This window comes from Palaemon carinicauda, chromosome 40 (assembly GCF_036898095.1).
Source record: "Palaemon carinicauda isolate YSFRI2023 chromosome 40, ASM3689809v2, whole genome shotgun sequence".
Lineage (NCBI taxonomy): Eukaryota > Metazoa > Arthropoda > Malacostraca > Decapoda > Palaemonidae > Palaemon > Palaemon carinicauda.
Genome location: NC_090764.1, coordinates 18859321 through 18882139, shown reverse-complemented (window position 1 = coordinate 18882139; position 22819 = coordinate 18859321). Strand labels below are relative to the sequence as shown.

The window sequence follows — 22819 nt, the reverse complement described above, 5'->3', positions numbered from 1 at the left end:
GGAGCGGCCGAGGCCGCAAACGCTAGGATTGGCAGTCCCCCTGCTTGTCCACCAGTGGGGGGATGCCTACAAAGTTGCGCAAACAGGTGGCAGCAACTCGGGGCCGATTCCTGGAAGATTTCCGTAATCAGTTAAGGATATTGCGTCCCGTTTACAACATTTCTACCTCCCCTGACAGCGAATCCAGTGTCGTTGAGCTCCCTTGCCATGGGATTGGCAAGGGGGCAAGCCCTTCAGGCAGAAGTCCAGACCATGTTGAAGAAGGGCACCCAGGCTTCTTCAGTCGACTCTTTCTTGTAAAGAAGGCGTCTGGAGGCTGGAGACCAGTCATCCACCTCTCAGCTCTGAACAGGTTTTTCAAGCAGACCCCGTTCAGCATGAAGACCGCAGACACGGTCAGACTTGCAGTTAGACCGCAAGACTTCATGTGTACACTGGATCTGAAGGACGCATACTTCCAGATCCCAGTCCATCCGTCTTCAAGGAAGTACTTAAGATTCAGCCTAGACAACAAGGTGTACCAGTTCAAGGTGCTGTATTTCGGTCTCTCCACAGCACCACAGGTTTTCACCAGAGTGTTCACCCTAATATTGTCGTGGGCACACGGGATCGGCATCCGTCTCCTCTGTTATCTGGACGACTGGCTGATCCTAGCAGACTCGAAGTCGACTCTTCTTTGACACCGAGACAAACTTTGCCAAGATCTGGGGATCATGGTAAATCTCGAGAAGTCTTCTCTGCTTCCCACTCTAAGACTGGTATATCTAGGCATGATCATAGACACCAATCTCCACAAAACCTTCCCATCAGACGACAGGATAGCAAGGCTGAGGAGGGTTGCAAGTTCTTTCCTCAGATGAGAAGAGCTTCCACCCCAATCGTGGTTACGTCTCCTCGGTCACCTCTCATCCTTGGCCCGTCTAGTTCCCAACGGTCGCCTCAGGATGTGATCCCTCCAATGGCGACTCAAGTCCCAGTGGAATCAGGGTCACGATTTCCCGGACGTCATGATCCCTATGGGTCCTGCGGAATAGACGGACCTTCAGTGGTGGGTGACAGAAGAGAACCTATGAAGGGGAATGGATCTTCTCGTCCTCCTCCCGGATTTGATGCTGTTTTCAGACACCTCAAAGAAAGGGTGGGGGGCCCACGTTCTGCAACACAGGACCTCAGGCCTGTGGTCAGAATCAGAAAAGTGCCTCCATACAAATCTGCTAGAAAGGAAGGCCGTATTCCTGGCCCTTCAACAGTTCCAACAATGCCTGGCGGGTCACTCTGTGGTGGTGATGAGCGACAACACCACAGTAGTGGCTTACATCAACAAGCAAGGAGGTACCTTTTCAAAGCAGCTATCCCATCTCGCAGTAGAAATATTGAGATGGACCGAAGCCCACTCGATTCCACTATCGGCTCGCTTCATTCCAGGCAAGAGGAATGTGCTCGCTGACAATCTGAGCAGAGCATCTCAGATAGTGAGTACCGAGTGGTCTTTGGATCATCTAGTAGCCAACAAAGTCCTGCCTTTTTGGGGTTCCCCGATGGTGGATTTGTTCGCTACAGCGCTGAACTTCAGGGTCCCGCTGTACTGCTCCCCAGTCCCGGATCCCAAGGCACTCTGGCAAGATGCCTTCCAACAACGGTGGGACAACATCGACGTATACGCCTTTCCCCCATTCTGTCTGATGAGGAGGGTGCTCAACAAGACCAGAATATCGGTCAATCTTTCGATGACCCTTATAGCTCCGCTATGGCATCACGCGGAATGGTTTCCAGACCTTCTGCAACTCCTAACGGAACTTCCGAGAGAACTCCCTCCACGACACGAGCTACTCAAACAACCACACGCCAACATCTTCCACAAAGCTGTAGCTCCACTACGACTTCACGCCTGGAGACTATCCAGCATCTCCTCGCTGAGAGAGGATTTTCGCAACAAGTTGCGAGCAGGATGTCTGGACACCTGCGAAGGTCATCCGAAGGGGTCTACCAGGCAAAGTGGGGAGTTTTCTGTGGTTGATGTCGTGGAAGAGGTATCTCTCCACTCGATGCCACTATTCCAGCAATAGCGGAGTTCTTCGTGTATTTGCGGGAAGAAATGCGCCTTTCAGTCTCGGCAGTGAATGGCTATCGCTCAGCCTTAAGTCTAGCCTTCAGGCTCAAAGGAGTGGACATTTCTCCTTCGCTGGAACTTTCCCTACTCATACAAAGTTATGAACTTACCTGCCCTCAGTCGGAAGTGAGACCTTCTCCATGGAACGTGGTTTGAGTTCTCAGGTCTCTTAAGAGACCTCCCTACGAACCATTACGCCAGGCTTCTGATCGCCACCTAACTTGGAAGACGGTGTTCCTACTAGCTTTGGCCTCGGCCAAGCGAGTCGGTGAACTTCATGGTCTCTCTTATGACATTGCCCATTCAAGGGGATGGGGGGAGGTAACGTTCAGATTCGTCCCTGAGTTTGTTGCTAAGACTCAGAATCCGGGAGTGCCGGACCCTCGGTTCAACTCTTTCCAGATTTCGAGTCTTCGTTCTGTAACAGATGACCCAGACCATCTCCTACTGTGTCCAGTAAGGAGTCTGAGGCTATATTTCAAAAGAACGGCTGCAGTTCGTTCCCAAGTGCAGGCATTGTTTGTGAGCACTGGGAGAACTAAGAGGAGGGTTACCAAGAATACCATCTCGGCATGGATTCATAGGGTGATCCATCTGTCCCTGAATCCAGACCCTCCTCTGTCACGTCGCCCTAGAGCACATGATGTCAGGGGCGTAGCTACGTCCCTGGCCTTCAATAAGAAATTTTCAGTGACGCAGGTTCCCTACGGGCCGACCAAGGGAAAGGCCCGTGCCAACAAGAAGTGTTGGCTGTAATACTCTACGAACGAACGAACGACGCAGGTTCTACAAGCGGGGGTGTGGAAGCGTCAGACGACCTTCACAGCCCATTACCTGCAAGACGTGACCCACAGGAGGCTCAATACGTTCTCTATCGGCCCTGTGGTGGCTGCACAACAGCTGGTTTAAAACTTCAGGCTCCTTAATGGACGAGTAGCAGAAGGTTGAGGGCATTGTTACTCAGTCATAGTCTGCATGAATGAAAAGGTATGTCTGGCCCTTATTCTTTTCTTCATCCTCTTCTCTCTTGGGGAAAGCAGCATCCTGGGTTCTCTGCACAGCTGACCTTGAACCACTGCAGGTAAACCATGTTTCCTTGTGTTCCTAGTATTAAGCTAATACTGCCACGTCCCCATACCCTGACGAGGTGGTATTGGGAGAGTCCTAGCCTAAAGTTTCCATCTAAAGGACTACAGGTCAATTTCCTAGGACAAGTCACACTTCATACCTTCACACACAGCTTACGTAGGCCGCAGCCCTTGCATAGCAAGGTTCTAGCGAGGTGCAGGGACTCCTTATTGTTGAGTGCTGACACACTCAGATACTGAATTCCCTGGGCAAAGCCAAAAGCCAGTACTGGCTGGGACTTGCCACCCTTCCTAAGGGGTGAGTCACCCATATTAAATAGAGAGGTTTGTATTTCAGTTACGGAACAAATGACAAATTCGTAGGTAATTTGTATTTTTCCTAACTATACAAACCTTAGCTATTTAATCAAACTTGCCCGTCAGCCCTATCCCCCGTGAAGTCCTACCTCTAAGCAAAGTGAGCTCAAGCACAGGTGTGTGAGGGGGATGGGTAGCAAGCTACCCTCCCTACCCCCCGCTAACTAGCGGTAGGGTAGTAAACCCTCGTTGAAATTCTAATGGCTCGTCATTTCAGCTACGCCGAATGTAATTACAGTACCCATATTAAATAGCTAAGGTTTGTATAGTTAGGAAAAATACAAATTACCTACGAATTTGTCATATTTCTTTTTGAAATATTTATTCACAATGCATAAAGTATTATCTTGGAGGTTTTTATCTTATTCATTAAAGATCTATATGAAGTTATTTTTGTTTTATTGTTTTGGAAGAGTCTATTAGAATTTATGCTGCTGTTACATGGAAATTACTTATTGTACAAATAATCACATAGCTATTTTAAACATGATAAAAGTACCTGTAAAATAAGATTATTCTAAATAATCTAATATCCACATTGTGCATGCAGGTGATATATCCTTATCAATTATTATAGGGTCTTTCCAAGTCACGAAATTTGAAAATATTGAGCTTTGTATCCTGTAGTCTACACGACATTGGAGTTGAGCGCTTGTGTCAGAGCATAAAAAATGTTCCGAGCATTTCAGAGCTTTCTTTAATCGACTGCTGTATACCTGAAAAGGGGGCAACAACGATCGCGGGGTTATTAAAGGTAAGGCTCCATATAATAACAAGTATATATGCAGTATTAATTTTAGAAGAGTATTGTACTTAATGTACTGTACTGTATACTGCATAACAAGGATTTTTTTAGACCATCATGTTTTGTGATTTTAATGAAAATTTTCATAGAAAAGATGAGTAAGTGTTCCTCATGTAAGAAGAGGATTTCCACCAACAGAATGATCATTCCAATAGGTTTAGTACATTTCTAAGTTTATCATTTATGTACAGTAATGCTAGAATTACTTTGCCATATAAAACATTCATCTTTTTTGCCTTTTAATGATCCTTTATCTTAAATAGAAATATGTTTTGTTTAATTGAATTTTAACTGAAGAATTATTTAGTGGCTCATATCTTAACCCTTTTGGTTCCACATGTATTCCTTAATAGTTAATACTTTATTCATAAATAATGTTAGATGTATCTCATGGTTTGATGATACTTACAGCATCAGCGACTAAATCGGGATAGTGCTATGTGGCAAGATACACTCAGACTACGCCACCCTCACTTGGATGGTATGAGAGGCTTAAGAAGAGTGACTGTAAATTATAATCCCCAACTTGGGGATTTTGGAGCCAAGGCTTTAGCAGAAGTATTGCTAGAAGACCTCTGGATTAAAGGTAGAAGAACACAGCTGTTATGTAGCTATTCTTTCTATTGCTATTACAGTATTGGTTTGTTTTTTAATTAAGCATGTGTTAGATAGGAACAGAATGTAATTTAGGTCAGTACACCGTTTCTTATGTGTTCTTGATCTACATGAGGGGAACAACTCTTGAAGTTTGCTTTTAATAATCCAGTGTAGGTCATACTTAGAGATTTTGTGCTTTATATTCTGGCTTTTGCTATCCAGCTCCTATAAATTTACTTTACTCTAATCTTCAATCCTCGATTAAAAAGTAGAGGAGTGGTTTTCAAAAAGTAAACATTCCGGTCCAGAGGTGAGACCATTCACTATTTATAACTCCTCAAGAAGCTGGGACTACTTTAACCAGAACGACAGTCATTCTTAAAGGTTGGACACTTAGACTCGCTCAGGCAATAAGATCTGATTTGCTGTTTGCATTGTTTTCACTAATGGGCCCAATAATCTCTCAGAATTCACTCTCCAACCCAGTTTACATGGGGTCATGGCACAGAATCATCTGGTCCTAACAGATCCCCTGTAAATTGATAAGAATTTTCTCATGAAGAAGAGGAAAGAATTGTTTTTGTCCTTGGGCAACTTTATTAAATGTAATGTGCTGGTTATATGTTTTTTTTTTTTATTATTAATAAATCAGAATTTAAACTCGAAAGTAATAGTAATGTATTTTCTCATCTTTAATGCATTAATGTTTTGCTATTTTTAGCTCTAGACCTTCAACATTGTGGCATTGGAGAAGAGGGTGGATTAGCTTTGAAGAAAATATTGAAAACAAACCACACTATAGAAGTTTTGGATTTAAGAAAGAATCCATTCATTCCTTGTCAGATAGTGAATGAAGTAATAAGCCTTCTCCATGAGAGACAAGAGGAGTATAACACAAACCAGGTATGCCTTTTGTGCTGTTTGGTTAAGGATAAATTTTTTTAGATATTTAACTGTAATGATTATCTTTCATTATGAGTATTGTGGGTTTTTTATACAAAACTTAATATCATTCAGAATTAATTGCCTCGGCAGTATTATAGTCTTTAAGATGTAAGTGTAACATTGCTGTTCCTCAATATTTAGTTTTATTCCACCATTCAAGATATTTGATTTTTTCTTATTTTATGTTCTATATTTGTTTCATCCCAAACGCATTGCTTCAGTAAGTTATTGTCCTTACTCATTGTCATTTGAATTTGTGCCTATACAAATAGAAACCTTTATCCTTTAATCTTAGCATGCTTTAAGCAAAGCTTGATATGGCAGTTAAAACTTACAATAAGCAGGTAGGTAAGCCCCACCCGCCCTACCCACTCACCAAGCAGGCCACTGAGCAGCCACTTTATATTCAGCAACCAGATTCTACAGAAGTACTGTACTTCTGGTGTCCTCGTCTGGCTAATTAAATCTTTTGCTTTATTTGTTAGATGAATATGTTGGCTTGGCAGATCATCTCGAGCGAGGGATATTTAGGGAGAATGGTTTTGCAATTCTTTCCCTATAACTGTAGCTGCGCAACAGTTTTCTGTGCAAACCTGCTGATATCCCTTTCCGTGTTCTTGTTAGACAGCATTCCTGTTAGCTGTTTATTTCCTTGCTAGTGTGGCCATGAGATGACATTGACAGCGTAATTCTTAGGAGGTTGGTATTCCTTAGACATCGATGTGGTTTGTCGGAGGAAAGGAGATTTTTCTGCAGCCGAGTATGATGGGGATGGGCGCCACTCTTCTCACCTTCAGTGTCTTCCCGTTCTCAAAAAGGCACAAACGACGTATCTGGTTGTAAGGTCTCTTCATAAAGTATGGTACCTGTGGTCTCTTTCCCCATGGTAGTCTTGTCATCAGCCTGTACAACCATGTAGAAGGTGAGCTTCCCGTTCCTCCCTCTCTTATGTCCCTTCATTGTTAGAGAGTCTACAATGCTATTTCTAGAAGAATTTTAAGATGTTATTAAAAAAAAGTCCAGACAGTCCGAGTAATAGGAGTTGCGTACGAGTCGCTCCTACCGTTTCTCTCCCTGTAGGAGTAGTGCAGTGCCAGGAACCTACCTTTTTGAGTGAGTGCCAAGAGTTACCCTATAACAAGAAGAAACATCGGCATTCCAAACTCTCATACGAGCGTAGCACATGCACTGCCAGTCAGGGTGAAAAGGCACTACCTTTTTTTCCCCCTTCCTGTCTTTTGGGAGGGATAGGGAATTGATGCATGCCAGTTGTCCCATAACAGGAAGAATCGCCCTAGCCCTGAGACCAGTCAACGACACAAAAACTTTCCCCGTATCTAGACTCCCACCAGTCCTTGTTTTGAGTTTTAATAGGTGACTTCACAGGTCAGCTCTGAATGCCCTTCATTATGTACATGCAATCATCATTAAGACTTTTCACCAGCAACAGGCCTTCACATGATGCACCTAGAGCCATTTAGTGCCATGCTCCTAAGTTTGCTTATCAAAAGCTAAAGTAATTAGGGTGACTACTTCCACTGAGGGCACGGGAGCTCTTGCCTCTAAGGAGTCAAACCTTCAAGCTGGCATCCCTTCATCCATAGATTTTCACCCCGATTCCGTTATCAGTCCAGGTCATGAGTGCTTTACACTAAGAAGGGTTTTCCTGAACTACACGTCGAGACCTTGGATATCATTGATCCAATCCCTGATTCCAGATTAGCGGAAGCGGAGAGCTTACATTCTTCAAGATATTGATACCCATGAGTTCGTTGACCTCAGAGAGGCAGTCATAGCTCTCATCAAGGAAGCGATGATCTCTATTGATCGGCATTTGGGCACCCCTCAAGGATCGAAGCTTCCATCAAGTATCTACATCGGAACTTAATTGTGTGGGGTTAGATAGGGTCATTCTGAAATTTGTGGTCAACTGAATGCCTGACTTTCTACCTGATCAAATAAGCTCCTGCCTCCTGTGCTCTCCACAGACCCTTCACCTTCTGGATTGACATACTTAACCAATTAAACCAGCAGAACCTACATGGACAACGGGGCCCCTGATGGAGTCTCAGACATGAGGGCACATCATCGATACAGTCTGTTGCCATGGAAACTTGTTTCCATTGCCACTCTTCAAAAAAACAGCATTCACACAATGGGGAGTTGTAGTCATTACATTGCTACGACCAACAATTTAGGTCTACAGACAAAGAACGTGGACTATTGACTTATTTTTCCCAATGTTTCTTTTATTCTATTTTTTTTTGTACTGTCAATGTTGAATGCAATATTACTCATGAATTTTTATGCTCATAGTCTTCCATATTATTTGTATGTTAGTGTTAGTGAACTTTTTTTTTGTACTGTCAGTGTTGAATGCAATATTACTCATGAATTTTTATGCTCATAGTCTTCCATATTATTTGTATGTTAGTGATAGTGATCTTTTTTCCATTTATTAATTCTTTAATATTTAAGCTACTGATTTTACACTTTTTTTTATCAAATTGTGATGGTTTGTTTTTTTCTAGATATACTTGTACTCACTATGTTTTCAATCAGATATACTTTCTATGTTTTCAATCATTGTTAGTAGAGAAATGTAATATTTGTTTTAATCTCGGTTCACTTGCTGCTCTAAGATTGTCATGTACTGTAGTTAGGTAGAGACCACAAAACTCTAAGGGAATTGAACACCAACAATGATTATTGAAAAGACAGGCTGATATGGACAAGTGGGAATAAAGGTAATGCAGATACACAGATATCTGCAAATGTAATACACTGTAGCAGATATAATAATCTTGCCGATAGTTTGTTTGTCAACAGCATCAAGAATTTGCCATTGTTGTTTCGCAATCCTTCTAGACCCAACAGTTTGGAAGAGGAATTCATGTATCCATGGGATAATATAGAGATTTACACAGTTCTTCCATTTGTGATTATAAGGAAAATTCTGAAAATAAGTGATGGTATGCAAAGAACATTGAAATTATTTTGACTGCCTATCTCTAGGCGAATCGAGATCGGCTTTCATATTTTCTCACCCTACTGGTAGATGATCCAGAAACCCATGAGATAGAGTACCTTTTTTAAACAACTTAATTTCCAGTTTCCATCAGAGATTTGGTATGCCTGATCATTATACTTTGAGGACATTTAACAATGGCTTAAAAACAATTTATTTTTTACATGGTAGCCATGGCAGTTTCAAGTTATTGCAGTGAAATGAATATTAAGCTGACTCATCTTACTACTCCAACATAGCAGATTTTCTGTTCTTTAAGAGAAGACAAGGGCTTATTAGTGTAAGACTTTAAAGACCTCAACATTGCCCTTTCCCTGATTGATCAGATATGGAGTATAGGTTTTCCACTTTAGATCCAAAAATCTCTATATAAAGATTTCATGAAAAGAACTAATAAGACTGGGATAGAACCTGTTTCTGGCCATTTTAAGATTGATGAAATTAATGAAGCAAACTTTTTAAAGTCCTCTTTATTCTGTGCTAAATACAAAGGTTAGTCCTTCATTGTCTTCAATTAGAGGGAAAATGGTCAAGAGGAATTATTATGTTGTATATATACTATGTTGTTTTATATGGTTTAATACAAAATAAAATTGAAATCTATTTCATATATATTCTTGTTTCTTTGCTTGCAGTATACATGGTTGAATTCAGAGTCTGACCAAAATATTGCTAATGAAAATGTTATTAAAATGAAAAGTCCAACAAGAATTCATACTGCTGTTAGGAAAAATTTGAAAGAAAATGTACAGAAACTGGATCATAAACCTCAGCCATCAGTCAAGAACGTTCCAGCATTACCAAAGACGACTGGAATTCCTTGGAGAGTGGAGCATAGACTATATGAAAGAAAGTAAGAGAATGTATTTTACTTCCATGTTTTATTTGTACCTATTGCCATAAAACTTAGCTACATATTTTAGGTATAAAGGAAGATGTTTGTTTTTACTGAATTGTGAAAAAGTTTGTTCATAACGGGAACTAAAGGTACGTTTTGCATGCAGCGATTGTTGCGATCATCGCTGAGCACTAATTATATTTATTCTTATGGGGCTGTTTTGCAACGGGGTGTTTCGCAACAAGCGATTATCGATGAGCAATAATTATTTATTCCTATGGGGCTGTTTTGCAACAAGCGATTATTGCTACAGTCGCGAGCAATCATCGCTGGCTCCAAATAGTCGCTCGTTGCAAAACTGTCCCATAGGAATAAATATAATTAGTGCTCAGCGATGATCGCAATAATCGCTGCATGCAAAACGTACCTTAACTCCTAACATCTCTTTTCCTCTTATTTGCTGTTATCTTCTGATTTTCTCATTAATAATGTTAAGGAGTGTTTTGAATTCTGCTAATTTTTGCAAACATCTGTTTTCAGAGAGGGATTGAAACCAGGCTCATTTATAGATTCATTAGTAAGGAGTGATATAACAACACCAGTTGCTCCTCAGGATTCCGAGTTATCCTCTGAGAAGACAGCTATACAATTCAGGAAAATTAAGTATGAATACCTGTGCTGTAATGCAATTTTTGCATGATTTAGATCATTTTAGAGGTTATTACATTTTTGTGCAAATAAGTATTGAATATAAAGCTCTGCATAGAAAGAAACCGCAGTAGACTTGATAATCTCGATATGGAGGCTTATGCTTAAAAAAGATAAAAGGAGTGATACCATTAAGTTCAAGTAGACTGTGTGTTTTAACTCAAAGCAAATGATAGACTGGCCTTTAACCCTTTTACCCCCAGGGTATTTGGAAATTTCCAACCCTTAACCCCCAAGGGGTTATTTTTTTCCCAGCACATTTTGCAGTATATTTTTTTTAAATTGCTCTAACAGCCTTAATTTTTGTCATAGAGAGGTCAGGTTGGTCTCATTCTCTTGGAAAATGCCTGAATTTTCTCAAATAATTATCAAAAATATGAAAAAAAAATTTTTTATAGCTTTTTTTTGCAAGGACGTACCGGTACGTCCATGGGGGTAAAGGGATGGCTTTTGTGAAACGTACCAGTACGTCCTTTGGGGGTAAAAGGGTTAAAAGAAACATTACTGAAATCATGAACAACAGAAGCATGATATAATTCTTAAATTTGAAGTTAGAAAGGAAGGAACAGTCTCTAAAAGGACCAGAATAGTTTGTATAAAACATGAGCACAACAATATCCTTGCAACAGAAAGAAAATCTAAAGTACTTGAGAGATCAGTCAGTAATAAGAAATTCCCTCTAATTATATCTTTCCTAGATGGATAATAAGAGGTTTATTCTTAATTTGAGAGCATTATGTTAACTGGAGTTATGAATTCGAGCCCTATGACCCAGTTCTGGGGCCTGGGAGGAAAGGAATATGTGTAGTAGACAGCTAAAAAGCGATTGCAGCTATGGTACCCGAAGACACTACAAAGACATCACTATCCCCCTATGATGGCTATTTATAAGCAAAATGGCATAAGGCCAGTGTAAAGGTATAATTTTGCTCACAAAAATAGAATATTTTATGATTCTTTACAAATGCTAACTGTTTTCATGTAACAGTAAATTGGTTAATTTACAAAATATCATTATTACATAGTTTAACCAAACCACCAAGTTAAGATTTCTGAGTCTTTAAAAGGCTGGCCAAACAAATAAATTGGCTCGATCTGAATCCTATTTATAAACGAGCAATTATATATTTAAAAATCTTTTTGTGGAACTCCTGATCAAACTTGCTTTCAGCTTTTGGTCAAGCTTCTTTCAGAAAACAAGATTATTTGGCGTCATTTTAATATTTATGTATGTAGTAGTGGTACTTGGCATTTTATTTAGGAGGAATAAATGTTAATGATTCTAAAGGTGTATATACTGCACACAGTTTTGATAGTGAAAGTATGATTAATAACATGATTAAGGAGAAAAAATGGTTGTTTACATTCAACTGCATGTTTTGAAGATTTGTGTGAGAAGTCAGCATAAGGAGCGAGATGGTATTTAGCTAGTAAATCTTAATAAAGAATTCATAGAGACTGCAATATTAAGTCCATGTAGAAATATGGTATCAGAAAAGGGATTTTGACGAAGGAAAAATCTATTTCTGGGCGAGGAACCTGTGTCGCCCAGTGAAATGCTCCTCTAGCACCATTTCTAAGGCATAGTTATTACTAAATATACCAGAGAAAAAGAGATACATGGAATGCCAGGAATAAACCTAGCTCGCTCACTCTTTGAATGTTGGTATAGAAAACTGGGGCGTGATTGAACCACGACCATAGATCCCTCACCAATTAGACCTCTCCTTCAACATACCCACTCTCTACCCCTACATCTCCCCACCCCCCATCTTCATTCCTCCTCAGCACTTGCGTTGGTCAGACGTGTTTTGTTTTGCTCATGTGCTTCGTGTTTTTTGGAAGATGTCAGACGTTTTAGAGATCCCTGCTTCCAAGTTGAGTATTATATTTGTCTGTTTGGGATTTCTAGGTAGCGACACTTTTTATTCTTAACCGTGTTTGGTCTTTTTGTTTTAGCTGCTGGTTGTTCCCTTGTTTATACCACCATTAGAAGTTTTATGATGCAAAAGAATCTTGCACTGCAATATGTAATCAGCAGAGTGACTGATAAGATAAATTAGGTAAAGAACAAGAAAAACAGGGGCTTACTCTTAAAAGGTATCCCCTTTGGGGAGTCATCTAATTAAACTATTGTATGGTATGACAATTTATTGCTTATAACTTTCAGTGAGTTGGCGATATCACTTCCACTTAAGAGATTAAGTAAAAATATTGTTTTGGGCGAGATATTAAATTCCTCTTTGGCTTAGTAGATTAACTTTCTCTTTAGCAGGAAATTTTTATTAGAATATGCTCCCTTCATTTAACGTACATTACTTTGCTTATATAATAAGTTTGTAGGGAAGATAATTATAAAATAAAAAAAATTATACCAAATAATTTTACTTCTGAAGTAATGTTATTCTTGATGCCATGTACTTTTGCATGGTTTTAATGCCTTTCATTTATTGCTGTCCATGGGTTAGTTTGACATTACCCTCATAAATATTTTCTTTTCTGGTTCCAAAGCATGTAGACTGCATGTTATAAGGAGTATTTCTTCAATTTAAATTAACTTTTAAATTTTTTCTCCAGGAAACTTCTTCGTCACTACAGACATTTGTATCATAAAGAAAAGGAAGCAAGGAAACGGGTAGAACATAAGCTGTCAAAACTCCAAGTAAAGATCAATAAATGCCACATGTTAGATGACCAGACGGTGAATCACATCGAGACGTGCTTCCAAAGATTCCAAACTTTTCTGTCTAATCTGAAGTCTGCTGGGCAAGTTACATTTTCACATACATTGGTTTTCAACTTTTTTAAGTTGCTACATTTTTAGTAACAAAAGTATAATCCTTTTTTATTCAATTTCATAAGTAACCAGGTTGCCATAGTTGAGTTGATAAGAAATTTATTTTGATAAATATTTGAATTATTTTCCTACAAGATTCTCCTAACCAAAGTTGCCATTAAAGTATTCTTAAATCCTTTTCAGAAAATCTAAAGTTATATATTTAAAACTGGTAGATGTTAATCAAGAGACAAAATTCAAATAAATAGAATTTTCACATCTTGAATTAAGAAAACTCTTACATTTAGAAGTTACAGCAAAGAATATTTTTTTTTTTAATTATGTTTGTTCTTGTAAAAGATATAGTTATCATTGTTCTGAAGATTTTAATATCTGATGTATTAATACAAGTAATTGAAGATGATTTATCAATAGGGAGTTTGTGTCATGACAAACCCATTACTTTCCAATAGCCTTTTTGGGCTCAAGCCATGTCGTCCTGAGGGTATATTACAACTACGGTGATATTCCCAGAGAATTTACCTTAAGGTACCCAGAATTCTAACTCCTGGAGCGAATATCCCTAATAAAAGAATCAGGGATATCGCAAAATATCAGCGGACGTATTCTTGACACGCCACATGGCAATCTGTACCCCGAACAGAGTTAACACTTCGTAGGGGTCAAATGGCAAGAAAACGAAAACGATAAGAAAGGGGGGAGCCGTTCGTAAGGCATCTCTCCTCCCCGTTTCGTAAGCGTGCCCTGCGCCGCTCGCGGCGCCATCTGTATTCCTTTTTGCGTAGCTATACAACTCGGTGTTTTCCCTGTGTTTCTACCAAATATCTTGGATTTACTCAAGCTAATATGCTTTCTCCAACTTCTTCTGCTTCCGATAAGTTGAGTACCATTTCTTTTATGTATAAATGTAGGCTCTTGGTAAAAATTAAAGTAATTAAAAGAGTTATCTTTGATACAGGAGCTGTTGCCTGCTGGAGGCGTCCTGGACGCTGTCGCTCGCTAGATAGGATTTATTTGGTTAGCCAGAGCGACGTTCCCAGCCCCCTTTTCGCTTTAATAAATTTATCTGCTTAGCTTATTTAGGAATACTTTTATGATGCTGTAGTATAGCGCCTTGGCGAAGGATTTGCCTAGGCTGGCCTACGCTAGACCTTGTAGCCTAGTCGTTTGGCCCTTGTACTTTCTGCATGATATTTAGTCTTCCAAGTGTGATTATTTAAATTTGATTGAAGCGTTAGGCAACGTTATACATATAAGCTTATGCTGAGTTTTTTCCAAGATGGTATATGAGTGAGTTTCGGTGATTTAGGTAATCGATTCTCCCAGTGCCTAGGCTAGGTTGTCTTAGGCTATTGATATGTTTTCTTGTTCCCCCCGTTTGCTCCCTTCTCTTCGGGGAAGGCGCGCAAACCCTTTCCCTCTGCTTAAGCCTTGGGCTTAACCCTAGTGGTTTATTTGAATTAATTTTCGATATAACTATATTGGGGTGGTACTGTACCTTCCTGTTCCAGCTTGTCTGGTTCAGAGAGGGGCAGTAGAGCAGTGTTTTAAGTCTGAGTCTGTGTTGGTCTGGCTTGGGGTAGAGTCTCCCTCGCTGTCTGACACAGACATAGGAGGTTTAGCCTCCTTCGGTCACTCTTGAAAGTTTCTGTAGCTATGATCCCTTCGTTCGGTGACCCTTCAGACTTGTCCTTGTTGCTGTTCCGGGTGTGGGGTGTGTCCCTTCCCCTGGAATAGCAATACCTTCCTTGCATTGGTTATAGGGAGGCAGCAAGTATTGCCGGCCTCCCTCCCCGGATTCCCCCCTAGGCTGAGATGGGCTTTCTTGGCCGTGGGTGATCTTTAACCAGTGCAAGGTTGGACAGGACCCTCTTGTCCCTTCCCTTCTGTCCTTTCCGTAATGTCATTAGTGTCTGCCTTCCTACATCCGTACCTAGCATAGGTTAGGATGGGGAGCTGACTTGGTTCCCTGCCGGCCGGCAGAGGACCTGTTACCTTGAGTGCTGCCCGGTCCTCCCTTGGTCCCTCATCCACTCCTGTCTGTAGATCCAGTGAGCAGTGGTTAGGAAGCCTGAATTAGATTCTCCCCTTCCTTTCAGCACTCTTTCGGGTGTTGGGCGTTGAGGTAGTATAGCCTCTTAGCCCGGCACCCATTCTGTTTTCTTCTTGTGTGTTGTACTCTGCCGACTGCCGGCCTAGTGGCCGGCAGTCGGGCAGTTGGTGTTCTCTAGTTCTCTTGCTGCCGGTCGGCGATGGCTACATGCCTTTGCCGGCCGGTCTCCTCGCTCGTCTGCCGGCCGCTATGAGTGGCGGCCGGCAGCCGGGCGCTACCTAGCGTGGCTGCCGGCCGGCATGGGTTGTTTACCTCTGCCGGCCGGCCTTTACCTCGCCCTGTCTGCTGGCCATTGGGAGTGGTGGCCGACAGCCGGGCGCCACCTAGTGTAGCTGCAGGCCGGCAGTCACTGCCGGCCGGCACAGACATCGGAACTAGAGTTCTGCCACATTAGAGTTCTTAAGTCGTATACTTGAGACCTACCTGTGGGGGGTGCCGGCCGGCACGCCACCCCATATACTATATCAGTACTCCCCTGTATAGCATATACTGTGGGGAGAGGCTATGATATAGTAGGTTACAACACTGTATTTTCTAGCGTGCTTGTGTTACTTTGTGCAGTCACTTGGTGTTGCCTTACAGGGATGGAAAGAGAGTTCTTTCTGTCTTTAGCCAGTATGTTAAAGTCTCACCTTAGGTGTGAGCTACACTTATTTCCCTTGGGAAACATTTACTTTGGTTATTCTAGCAGAGACTAACCATTTGATTTTAATTGCTGGAAGGCTACTGCAAGTGACTGTGTGGGAAACACAAGTGTGTGTCTTTCCTTTAAACTTTGTACATGCTTGTATATACATGTGAATTGAAATTCACCTGATATTCATGGAAATTTTCTTCTTTTACAGGAGGAGCATCCGAAGTGCGGTAGCGTCTTCTGCAACGTCCGCAGTAAGAACTTCTGCGGGCATGATTTGTGTAGGAGGCACGCGGCTTGCGCAGCCTCCAAGGATGATCTCCGTTACTGGGACCCTCAGGTATGTTCAGTATGTACTAACCTGCTAGCTGAGGCCTTTGAATCCCCTAGGTTGGCGGAGTCAAGGGATGCAGCGAGGGAGAAGCTTCGTGTTTGGGTAAGGGGTTTCCAAAAGAACACCTCTGGACCTTATCTTCCAAGTGAGAAGATGAGGGCGTACCTCTTTCCCAAGGCTTCTGCTGACGCTGTCGTCCCCCAGCCTCGGCCGGAGATCCCTCTCGTCCAGATCCCCGTGGATGCTGAAGTCGCGGAGGCCATGCAAGACATTCAGCTGGACGACAAGATGTCGGACGTGTCCGAACGGGCGGAAGAGGACCTCCTCGCAGGGGGCGAGGACGAGGATCAAGATCCGAACGTCGTGGAGGAAGAGGATGCCGTGCCATCGGACGCTCCGGTTCAGGCCCCTGAACCTATCCCCTCTACTTCGTCCGCTCTTCCACCAGAGCTGGGACAAGCTCTCTCTTCTATTGTTGGCATGATACAGCAAATGCAGAAGGAGAACAATCAGAAGGCAGCTGCAATGGAGCTACAGATGCAGAGGATTGCAGCATCACGTGGGCCTCCGAAAAAGCTCAACGTGAAAGACCTTCCTGTGTGCTCGGATGCCAACCCGTGGAGGTATGCCGAGCACATGCCGATGACGGTCGGGAAGATCGTCATGTCGGAGAAGCTGGGTTCAGTTACCCTTGAGGAGGTGGAATTCTGGCCCAGCAAAGGGGCCTATCCGGACTGTTACGTCCGTCTGAAGAAGGAACCGGCCTCGAAGGAGGAGACGGAGCCGAAGGAGGTGATCGTCTTGGATCACGCCAAGGCTCAAGCTTCGCTGGCGTCTGCAATGAAGGAGAGGGGCTTCTCGAACTCGAAAGTTGCTGCTTTGAGTAAGAAGCACCCTTCCTTCGTATCCTCTCCGGTTAGGGCCTTCCCCTTTCTGCAGAAAGGGTTCGCGGCCGTTCTGAAGGCAGTCGAGGCTGGCAAACCATGCCCCTCCTTGGAGGAATGCAAGCCTTTGTCTTTAGCCTTGCCGATGGACAACAAGGACTGGAAGGACGTCCATCTTACCTTTTCGGTTGGGAAGTTGGACGCCGATATCGCAGGTCGACAGTTCGGCGAAAACCTCCCTAATCTGTCTGAATTCCTTCTGCGAAGGGAGCTCGAGACAAAGGAGCGTCTGGCAGCCTCGATGTCTCTCCAGACAACCATGGAGACAATGGCAAGCGACCCCAAGGTCCATGAAATGTTCATGGTGGTGGCCAAGATCCATCTGGCCACGGTGACAAAGGACCTCTATAGCTTTGTCAAGGCGAGGAGGGCATGCAGGGAGTTTGTGTTCGCCTCGGCCACAGTGAGGCACGAACCGAAGAAATTGATCTCATCCAACATCTGGGGCAAAGATCTCTTCCCCAGTGATGTAGTTAAGGAGGTGGTGGACAAGGCAGCCACCAAGAATAGGAATCTTCTCCTTAAGTGGGGCCTGTCCCTCAAGAGGAAGTCTTCCCCCGATGAGGGTCCCCAACCGAAGGGGAAGACGAAGAAATCTAGGTTTTCTCCCCGCCCAGCCAAGCCTTTCAGACCGCAACGTCAGCAGCAGCAACAATCGGCTTTGCCTCCGGTGCCCCAGATGGTAGCCCAGGCCCCGACCACCTTCCAATGGGTGCCCCAGGCCGTGTCCTCGCCATCCCCGGCATTCAACCCAGTGTTCGAAGGGCAGTCTACCACCTTTCGAGCAAAGCCCAGAGGAGCAGCCAGAGGCTCGTCTAGACGCCCCTCAAGGGGAAGGGGATTCAGAGGTGGTCGCGGCCAAGGAGGCAAGACTGCAGGGCAGTCAAAGTGAAGTGTTGCCGGTAGGAGGGAGACTACAGTACTTTCGGGATCGTTGGACCTTCGATCCCTGGGCCCACAGCCTGCTCAAAAATGGACTGGGTTGGAGCTGGTACAGCACTCCGCCCCCGTGCCCTCGATTTTTCCAACACTCCACCCCCGTTTTGGAGGAGTACATTCAAGAACTGTTGGAGAAAAAGGTGATCCGGAGGGTAAAGTCCATCAAGTTCCAAGGGAGGCTGTTTTGTGTTTCCCAAGAAAGACTCGGGGAAACTCAGAGTCATTCTGGACTTGTCGCCACTCAACAAGTTCATAGTGAACCACAAGTTCAAGATGTTAACGTTGCAACACATAAGGGCCTTACTGCCCAAGAGGGCATTTACCGTCTCCATCGACTTGTCAGACGTCTATTGGCACGTTCCAATCAGTCGCCGTCTCTCCCCCTACCTAGGATTCAAGCTACAACGAAGACTTTATGCCTTCAGAGCGATGCCTTTCGGGCTAAACATAGCCCCAAGGATCTTCACGAAGCTTGCGAGTGCAGCGCTCAAACAGTTACGCCTAAAAGGGATCCAGGTGGTAGCCTACCTGGACGATTGGCTGGTGTGGGCAGCATCCAGGGCGGAATGCTTGCAGGCTTCCCTACAGGTGATTCAATTCCTAGAGTATCTAGAGTTCAAGATCAACAGAAAGAAGTCTCGTCTTTCTCCATCTCAGAGGTTCCAGTGGTTGGGAATTCACTGGGACCTAGTGTCACACTGATTCTCCATCCCGTTGTCGAAAAGGAAGGAGATAGCGGGGTCTGTCAAGAGACTTCTAGATTCCGAGAGGATATCAAGACGCGAACAAGAGAGGGTTCTGGGCTCTCTTCAGTTTGCGTCGGTAACAGACCCGGTGCTAAGAGCACAGCTAAAGGATGCAGCCGGAGTTTGGAGAAGCTTTGCATCAAACGCGCGAAGGGACTTGAGGAGACCGGTTCCGCTTCGGCTACGTTCTCTTCTCAGACCGTGGTCTCAGGCCAGTCGTCTAAAGAGGTCGGTACCTCTTCAGCCACCTCCCCCGTCAGTGACGATTCACACAGACGCTTCAAAGGAAGGGTGGGGAGGTCACTCTCATCGAAAGAAGGTCCAAGGGACCTGGTCCAAGCTATTCGGGACCTTTCACATAAACTTTCTAGAAGCTATGGCAGTACTTCTTACCCTGAGGAAAGTTTCCCCGCGTCACTCGATCCACATAAGGTTGGTACTGGACAGCGAGGTAGTTGTGAAATGTCTGAATCGGCGGGGATCGAGATCCCCACCTCTCAACCAGGTGATGTTGGCCATATTCCGACTGGCGGAGAAGAAGAAGTGGCACCTGTCGGCAGTTCACCTTCAAGGAGTCCGCAATGTGACAGCGGACGCTCTATCCAGGGTTACACCGGTAGAGTCGGAATGGTCCCTAGACGCAGGATCATTCTCCTTCATCTCGAGTCAAGTCCCAGAACTGCAGATAGACCTCTTCGCGACGAAGGACAACAAGAAGTTGCCGCGATATGTGTCCCCGTACGAGGACCCCTTGGCGGAAGCAGTGGACGCGATGTCCCTCGATTGGAACAGATGGTCCAGGATCTACCTGTTCCCCCCTCACAACCTTCTGTTGAGGGTCCTCAACAAGCTGAGGTCCTTCAAGGGAGTAGCAGCGATAGTGGCCCACAAGTGGCCGAACAGCGTGTGGTTCCCTCTGGCTCTGGAACTACGACTGAAGTTTCTGCCTGTCCCGGACCCAGTTCTGTCCCAGCGAGTCCAGAAGTCGACTGTCTACGCTTCATTACAGAAAACCCGGACCCTGCAGCTCATGATTTTCTCTCCCTAGCGGTGAAGAAGCGGTTCGGGATCTCGAAAGACAGCATTGACTTCCTGGAGGAATATAAGTGTAGGTCTACTAGAAGGCAGTACGAGTCTGCTTGGAAAAAATGGGTGGCCTTTGTCAAAGAGAAGAATCCGCCTGAGATCTCGACGGATTTCTGCCTGTCCTTCTTCATCCACCTCCACGGACAGGGGCTGGCAGCTAACACGATTTCTACGTGTAAGTCTGCTTTGACAAGGCCCATTCTGTACGCCTTCCAGTTAGACCTCGCTAACGAAATCTTTAACAAGATCCCGAAGGCCTGCGCCAGACTTAGACCTTCAGCTCCTCCAAAGCCTATTTCATGGTCTTTAGATAAAGTCCTTCATTTCGCCTCATTACTGAATAATGAGGAGTGTGCACTGAAGGATTTGACTCAAAAGGTTATCTTCCTTTTTGCACTCGCGTCTGGGGCCAGAGTTAGTGAGATTGTAGCCCTCTCGAGAGATGAGGGCCGCGTTCAGTTCCTGGATGGGGGAGAACTGAACCTGTTTCCGGACCCTACGTTTCTCGCTAAGAACGAGTTGCCCACCAACAGGTGGGGTCCCTGGAGAATCTGCCCTCTGAAAGAAGATGCATCTCTATGTCCTGTAGAATGCCTAAAGGTCTATCTTCGTAGAACTTCAGACTTCCAAGGGGGTCAACTGTTCAGAGGAGAAACATCGGGCTCGAATTTATCTTTGAAACAACTCAGGGCGAAAATTACATACTTTATTCGCAGAGCGGATCCCGACAGTTCACCCGCAGGTCATGATCCGAGGAAAGTTGCTTCATCCTTAAACTTCTTTACCTTCATGGATTTTGAACACCTTCGTTCATATACTGGCTGGAAGTCTTCCAGGGTGTTCTTTCGCCACTATGCTAAGCAAGTGGAGCAGCTAAAGAGGTCTGTGGTAGCAGTTGGTTGCGTCATTAACCCTGCTGTTTAACTCTGCGAGGAACAGTGGATTTAATTGGGACTATTAATTCCAGGGTGAGTGTATAGTTATATGCGGTGCTATAACTGGGAGTGAGGGCACCTGGTGCCCACAGTGACTGTTCCGTCTTTAAGGTGAATTTAGCATAAGTACAGACATGTGTGCCGAGCGTTTTTGACGCTAATGTCAGTGGCTAGTAACATGGACTTTTAACTTTGATACCTTGGTACGTGAAAAGTGGCTCTAATGTTTTCTTTCAGATAAACATATATCTGTTTACTACCGTACTTGTGAAAATTTATTGGTTATCCACCTATCATATGTATATAATTGTGGTAACCATGTCTATTTATTGTTTGTCAATAAACTTGTTCTCGGGAACCTTGCGTCTCCTTCACCTATGTCAATTTCTTATCAGTTATTGAGCATTCAGCCTATGTACGTTAATCGGGGATATCTATAATAGCCTGTTCCTTGATGCAAGCCTTGTTGCATTGGTTTATACTTTCCTTAGTGTAAAGGGCTCCATCCTTCTCAGAGGACGGTAGCGGCAGCAAGTTTATTCTTACACAGATATAAACCTTTTGTCCAACTCAGTTTCGACCATGGGGTTGGTCGGTATTTCCTTTTGACGCTGTAGTTCCTTACAGACTATGCTTTACTTCATATAGGGTGAGACCACTATATGGGCTTGCCAGTGATTCATACATAGGTATATGTACTCTTCGTTCCTTCCCAGAGGCTAGTAGGACTCTTCCCTGTAGGGGGCAGGAAGCGCTATCATGGTTTATGGTTAGTGAAAAGATGTATAACGGTAACATCTTAGGTCTCTCAGTCGAGTTGACTAGGGAAATATTTCTGAGGAGTGCGGCACGTTTTGAGAATCCACAGATACAGTAATGCTGTGGTACACTTCCATCAGGACGACATGGCTTGAGCCCAAAAAACGGATTTTGAGCGAAGCGAAAAATCTATTTTTGGGTAAGATGGCCATGTCGTCCTGATGGACCCGCCCTGCCCCTTTCCTTTAAAAAAAAGGGGGAAAGGGCTGTAGGACCCCTCCCTACATACAGTATCTGTAGCACCTCGTGTATCGCTACAAGGAATACAGATGGCGCCGCGAGCGGCGCAGGGCACGCTTACGAAACGGGGAGGAGAGATGCCTTACGAACGGCTCCCCCCTTTCTTATCGTTTTCGTTTTCTTGCCATTTGACCCCTACGAAGTGTTAACTCTGTTCGGGGTACAGATTGCCATGTGGCGTGTCAAGAATACGTCCGCTGATATTTTGCGATATCCCTGATTCTTTTATTAGGGATATTCGCTCCAGGAGTTAGAATTCTGGGTACCTTAAGGTAAATTCTCTGGGAATATCGCCGTAGTTGTAATATACCCTAGGAAGCTACCTTAGAGGAACTTCCATCAGGACGACATGGCCATCTTACCCAAAAATAGATTTTTCGCTTCGCTCAAAATCCGTTTATTATGCATCAACATACTCCCAAGAAGAGGCTTTCTAGTTCCATGTGGGTGACTCTGCAGCCAGATTACACAGTGCCATGATAGCAGACTATGCTATTCTTTATGTTTGATGTCCATTACACAACTTGTATTATTGCTTCCAGAGTTCTTGCACATACTATGCTAATTTTCATAATTTTGGTTGTTTTCTATAGTACTGTATTCTACCTCTTAGAATCTAATGTTTTTTTGGGCTCGAGCCATGCCGTCCTGATGGAAGTTCCCTCCAGCAACTTTCTACTGTATAATATTTCTGCGATTGATGATATAAGAGAATTACCGCAGGTATCACGGGGTCTAACCCCCGGATCGACTATC

The 22819-nt window shown here is 43.7% G+C and overlaps 1 protein-coding gene across 4 annotated transcripts in view; it reads left to right on the top strand.

The window, feature by feature from the left end:
• Positions 1 to 22819, top strand: part of LOC137631576 (centrosomal protein of 78 kDa-like) — a 67548-nt gene that overhangs the window by 33565 nt on the left and 11164 nt on the right. For 3 of the 4 annotated variants that reach the window (XM_068363400.1, XM_068363399.1, XM_068363398.1), the window contains exons 4-9: positions 4133 to 4309; positions 4772 to 4946; positions 5679 to 5860; positions 9566 to 9783; positions 10309 to 10431; positions 13054 to 13242. In XM_068363400.1, the coding sequence (XP_068219501.1) occupies positions 4133 to 4309; positions 4772 to 4946; positions 5679 to 5860; positions 9566 to 9783; positions 10309 to 10431; positions 13054 to 13242 (1064 nt within the window). The remainder of the gene's footprint in view (positions 1 to 4132; positions 4310 to 4771; positions 4947 to 5678; positions 5861 to 9565; positions 9784 to 10308; positions 10432 to 13053; positions 13243 to 22819) is intronic. The other variant, XM_068363401.1, reaches the window with a different exon arrangement.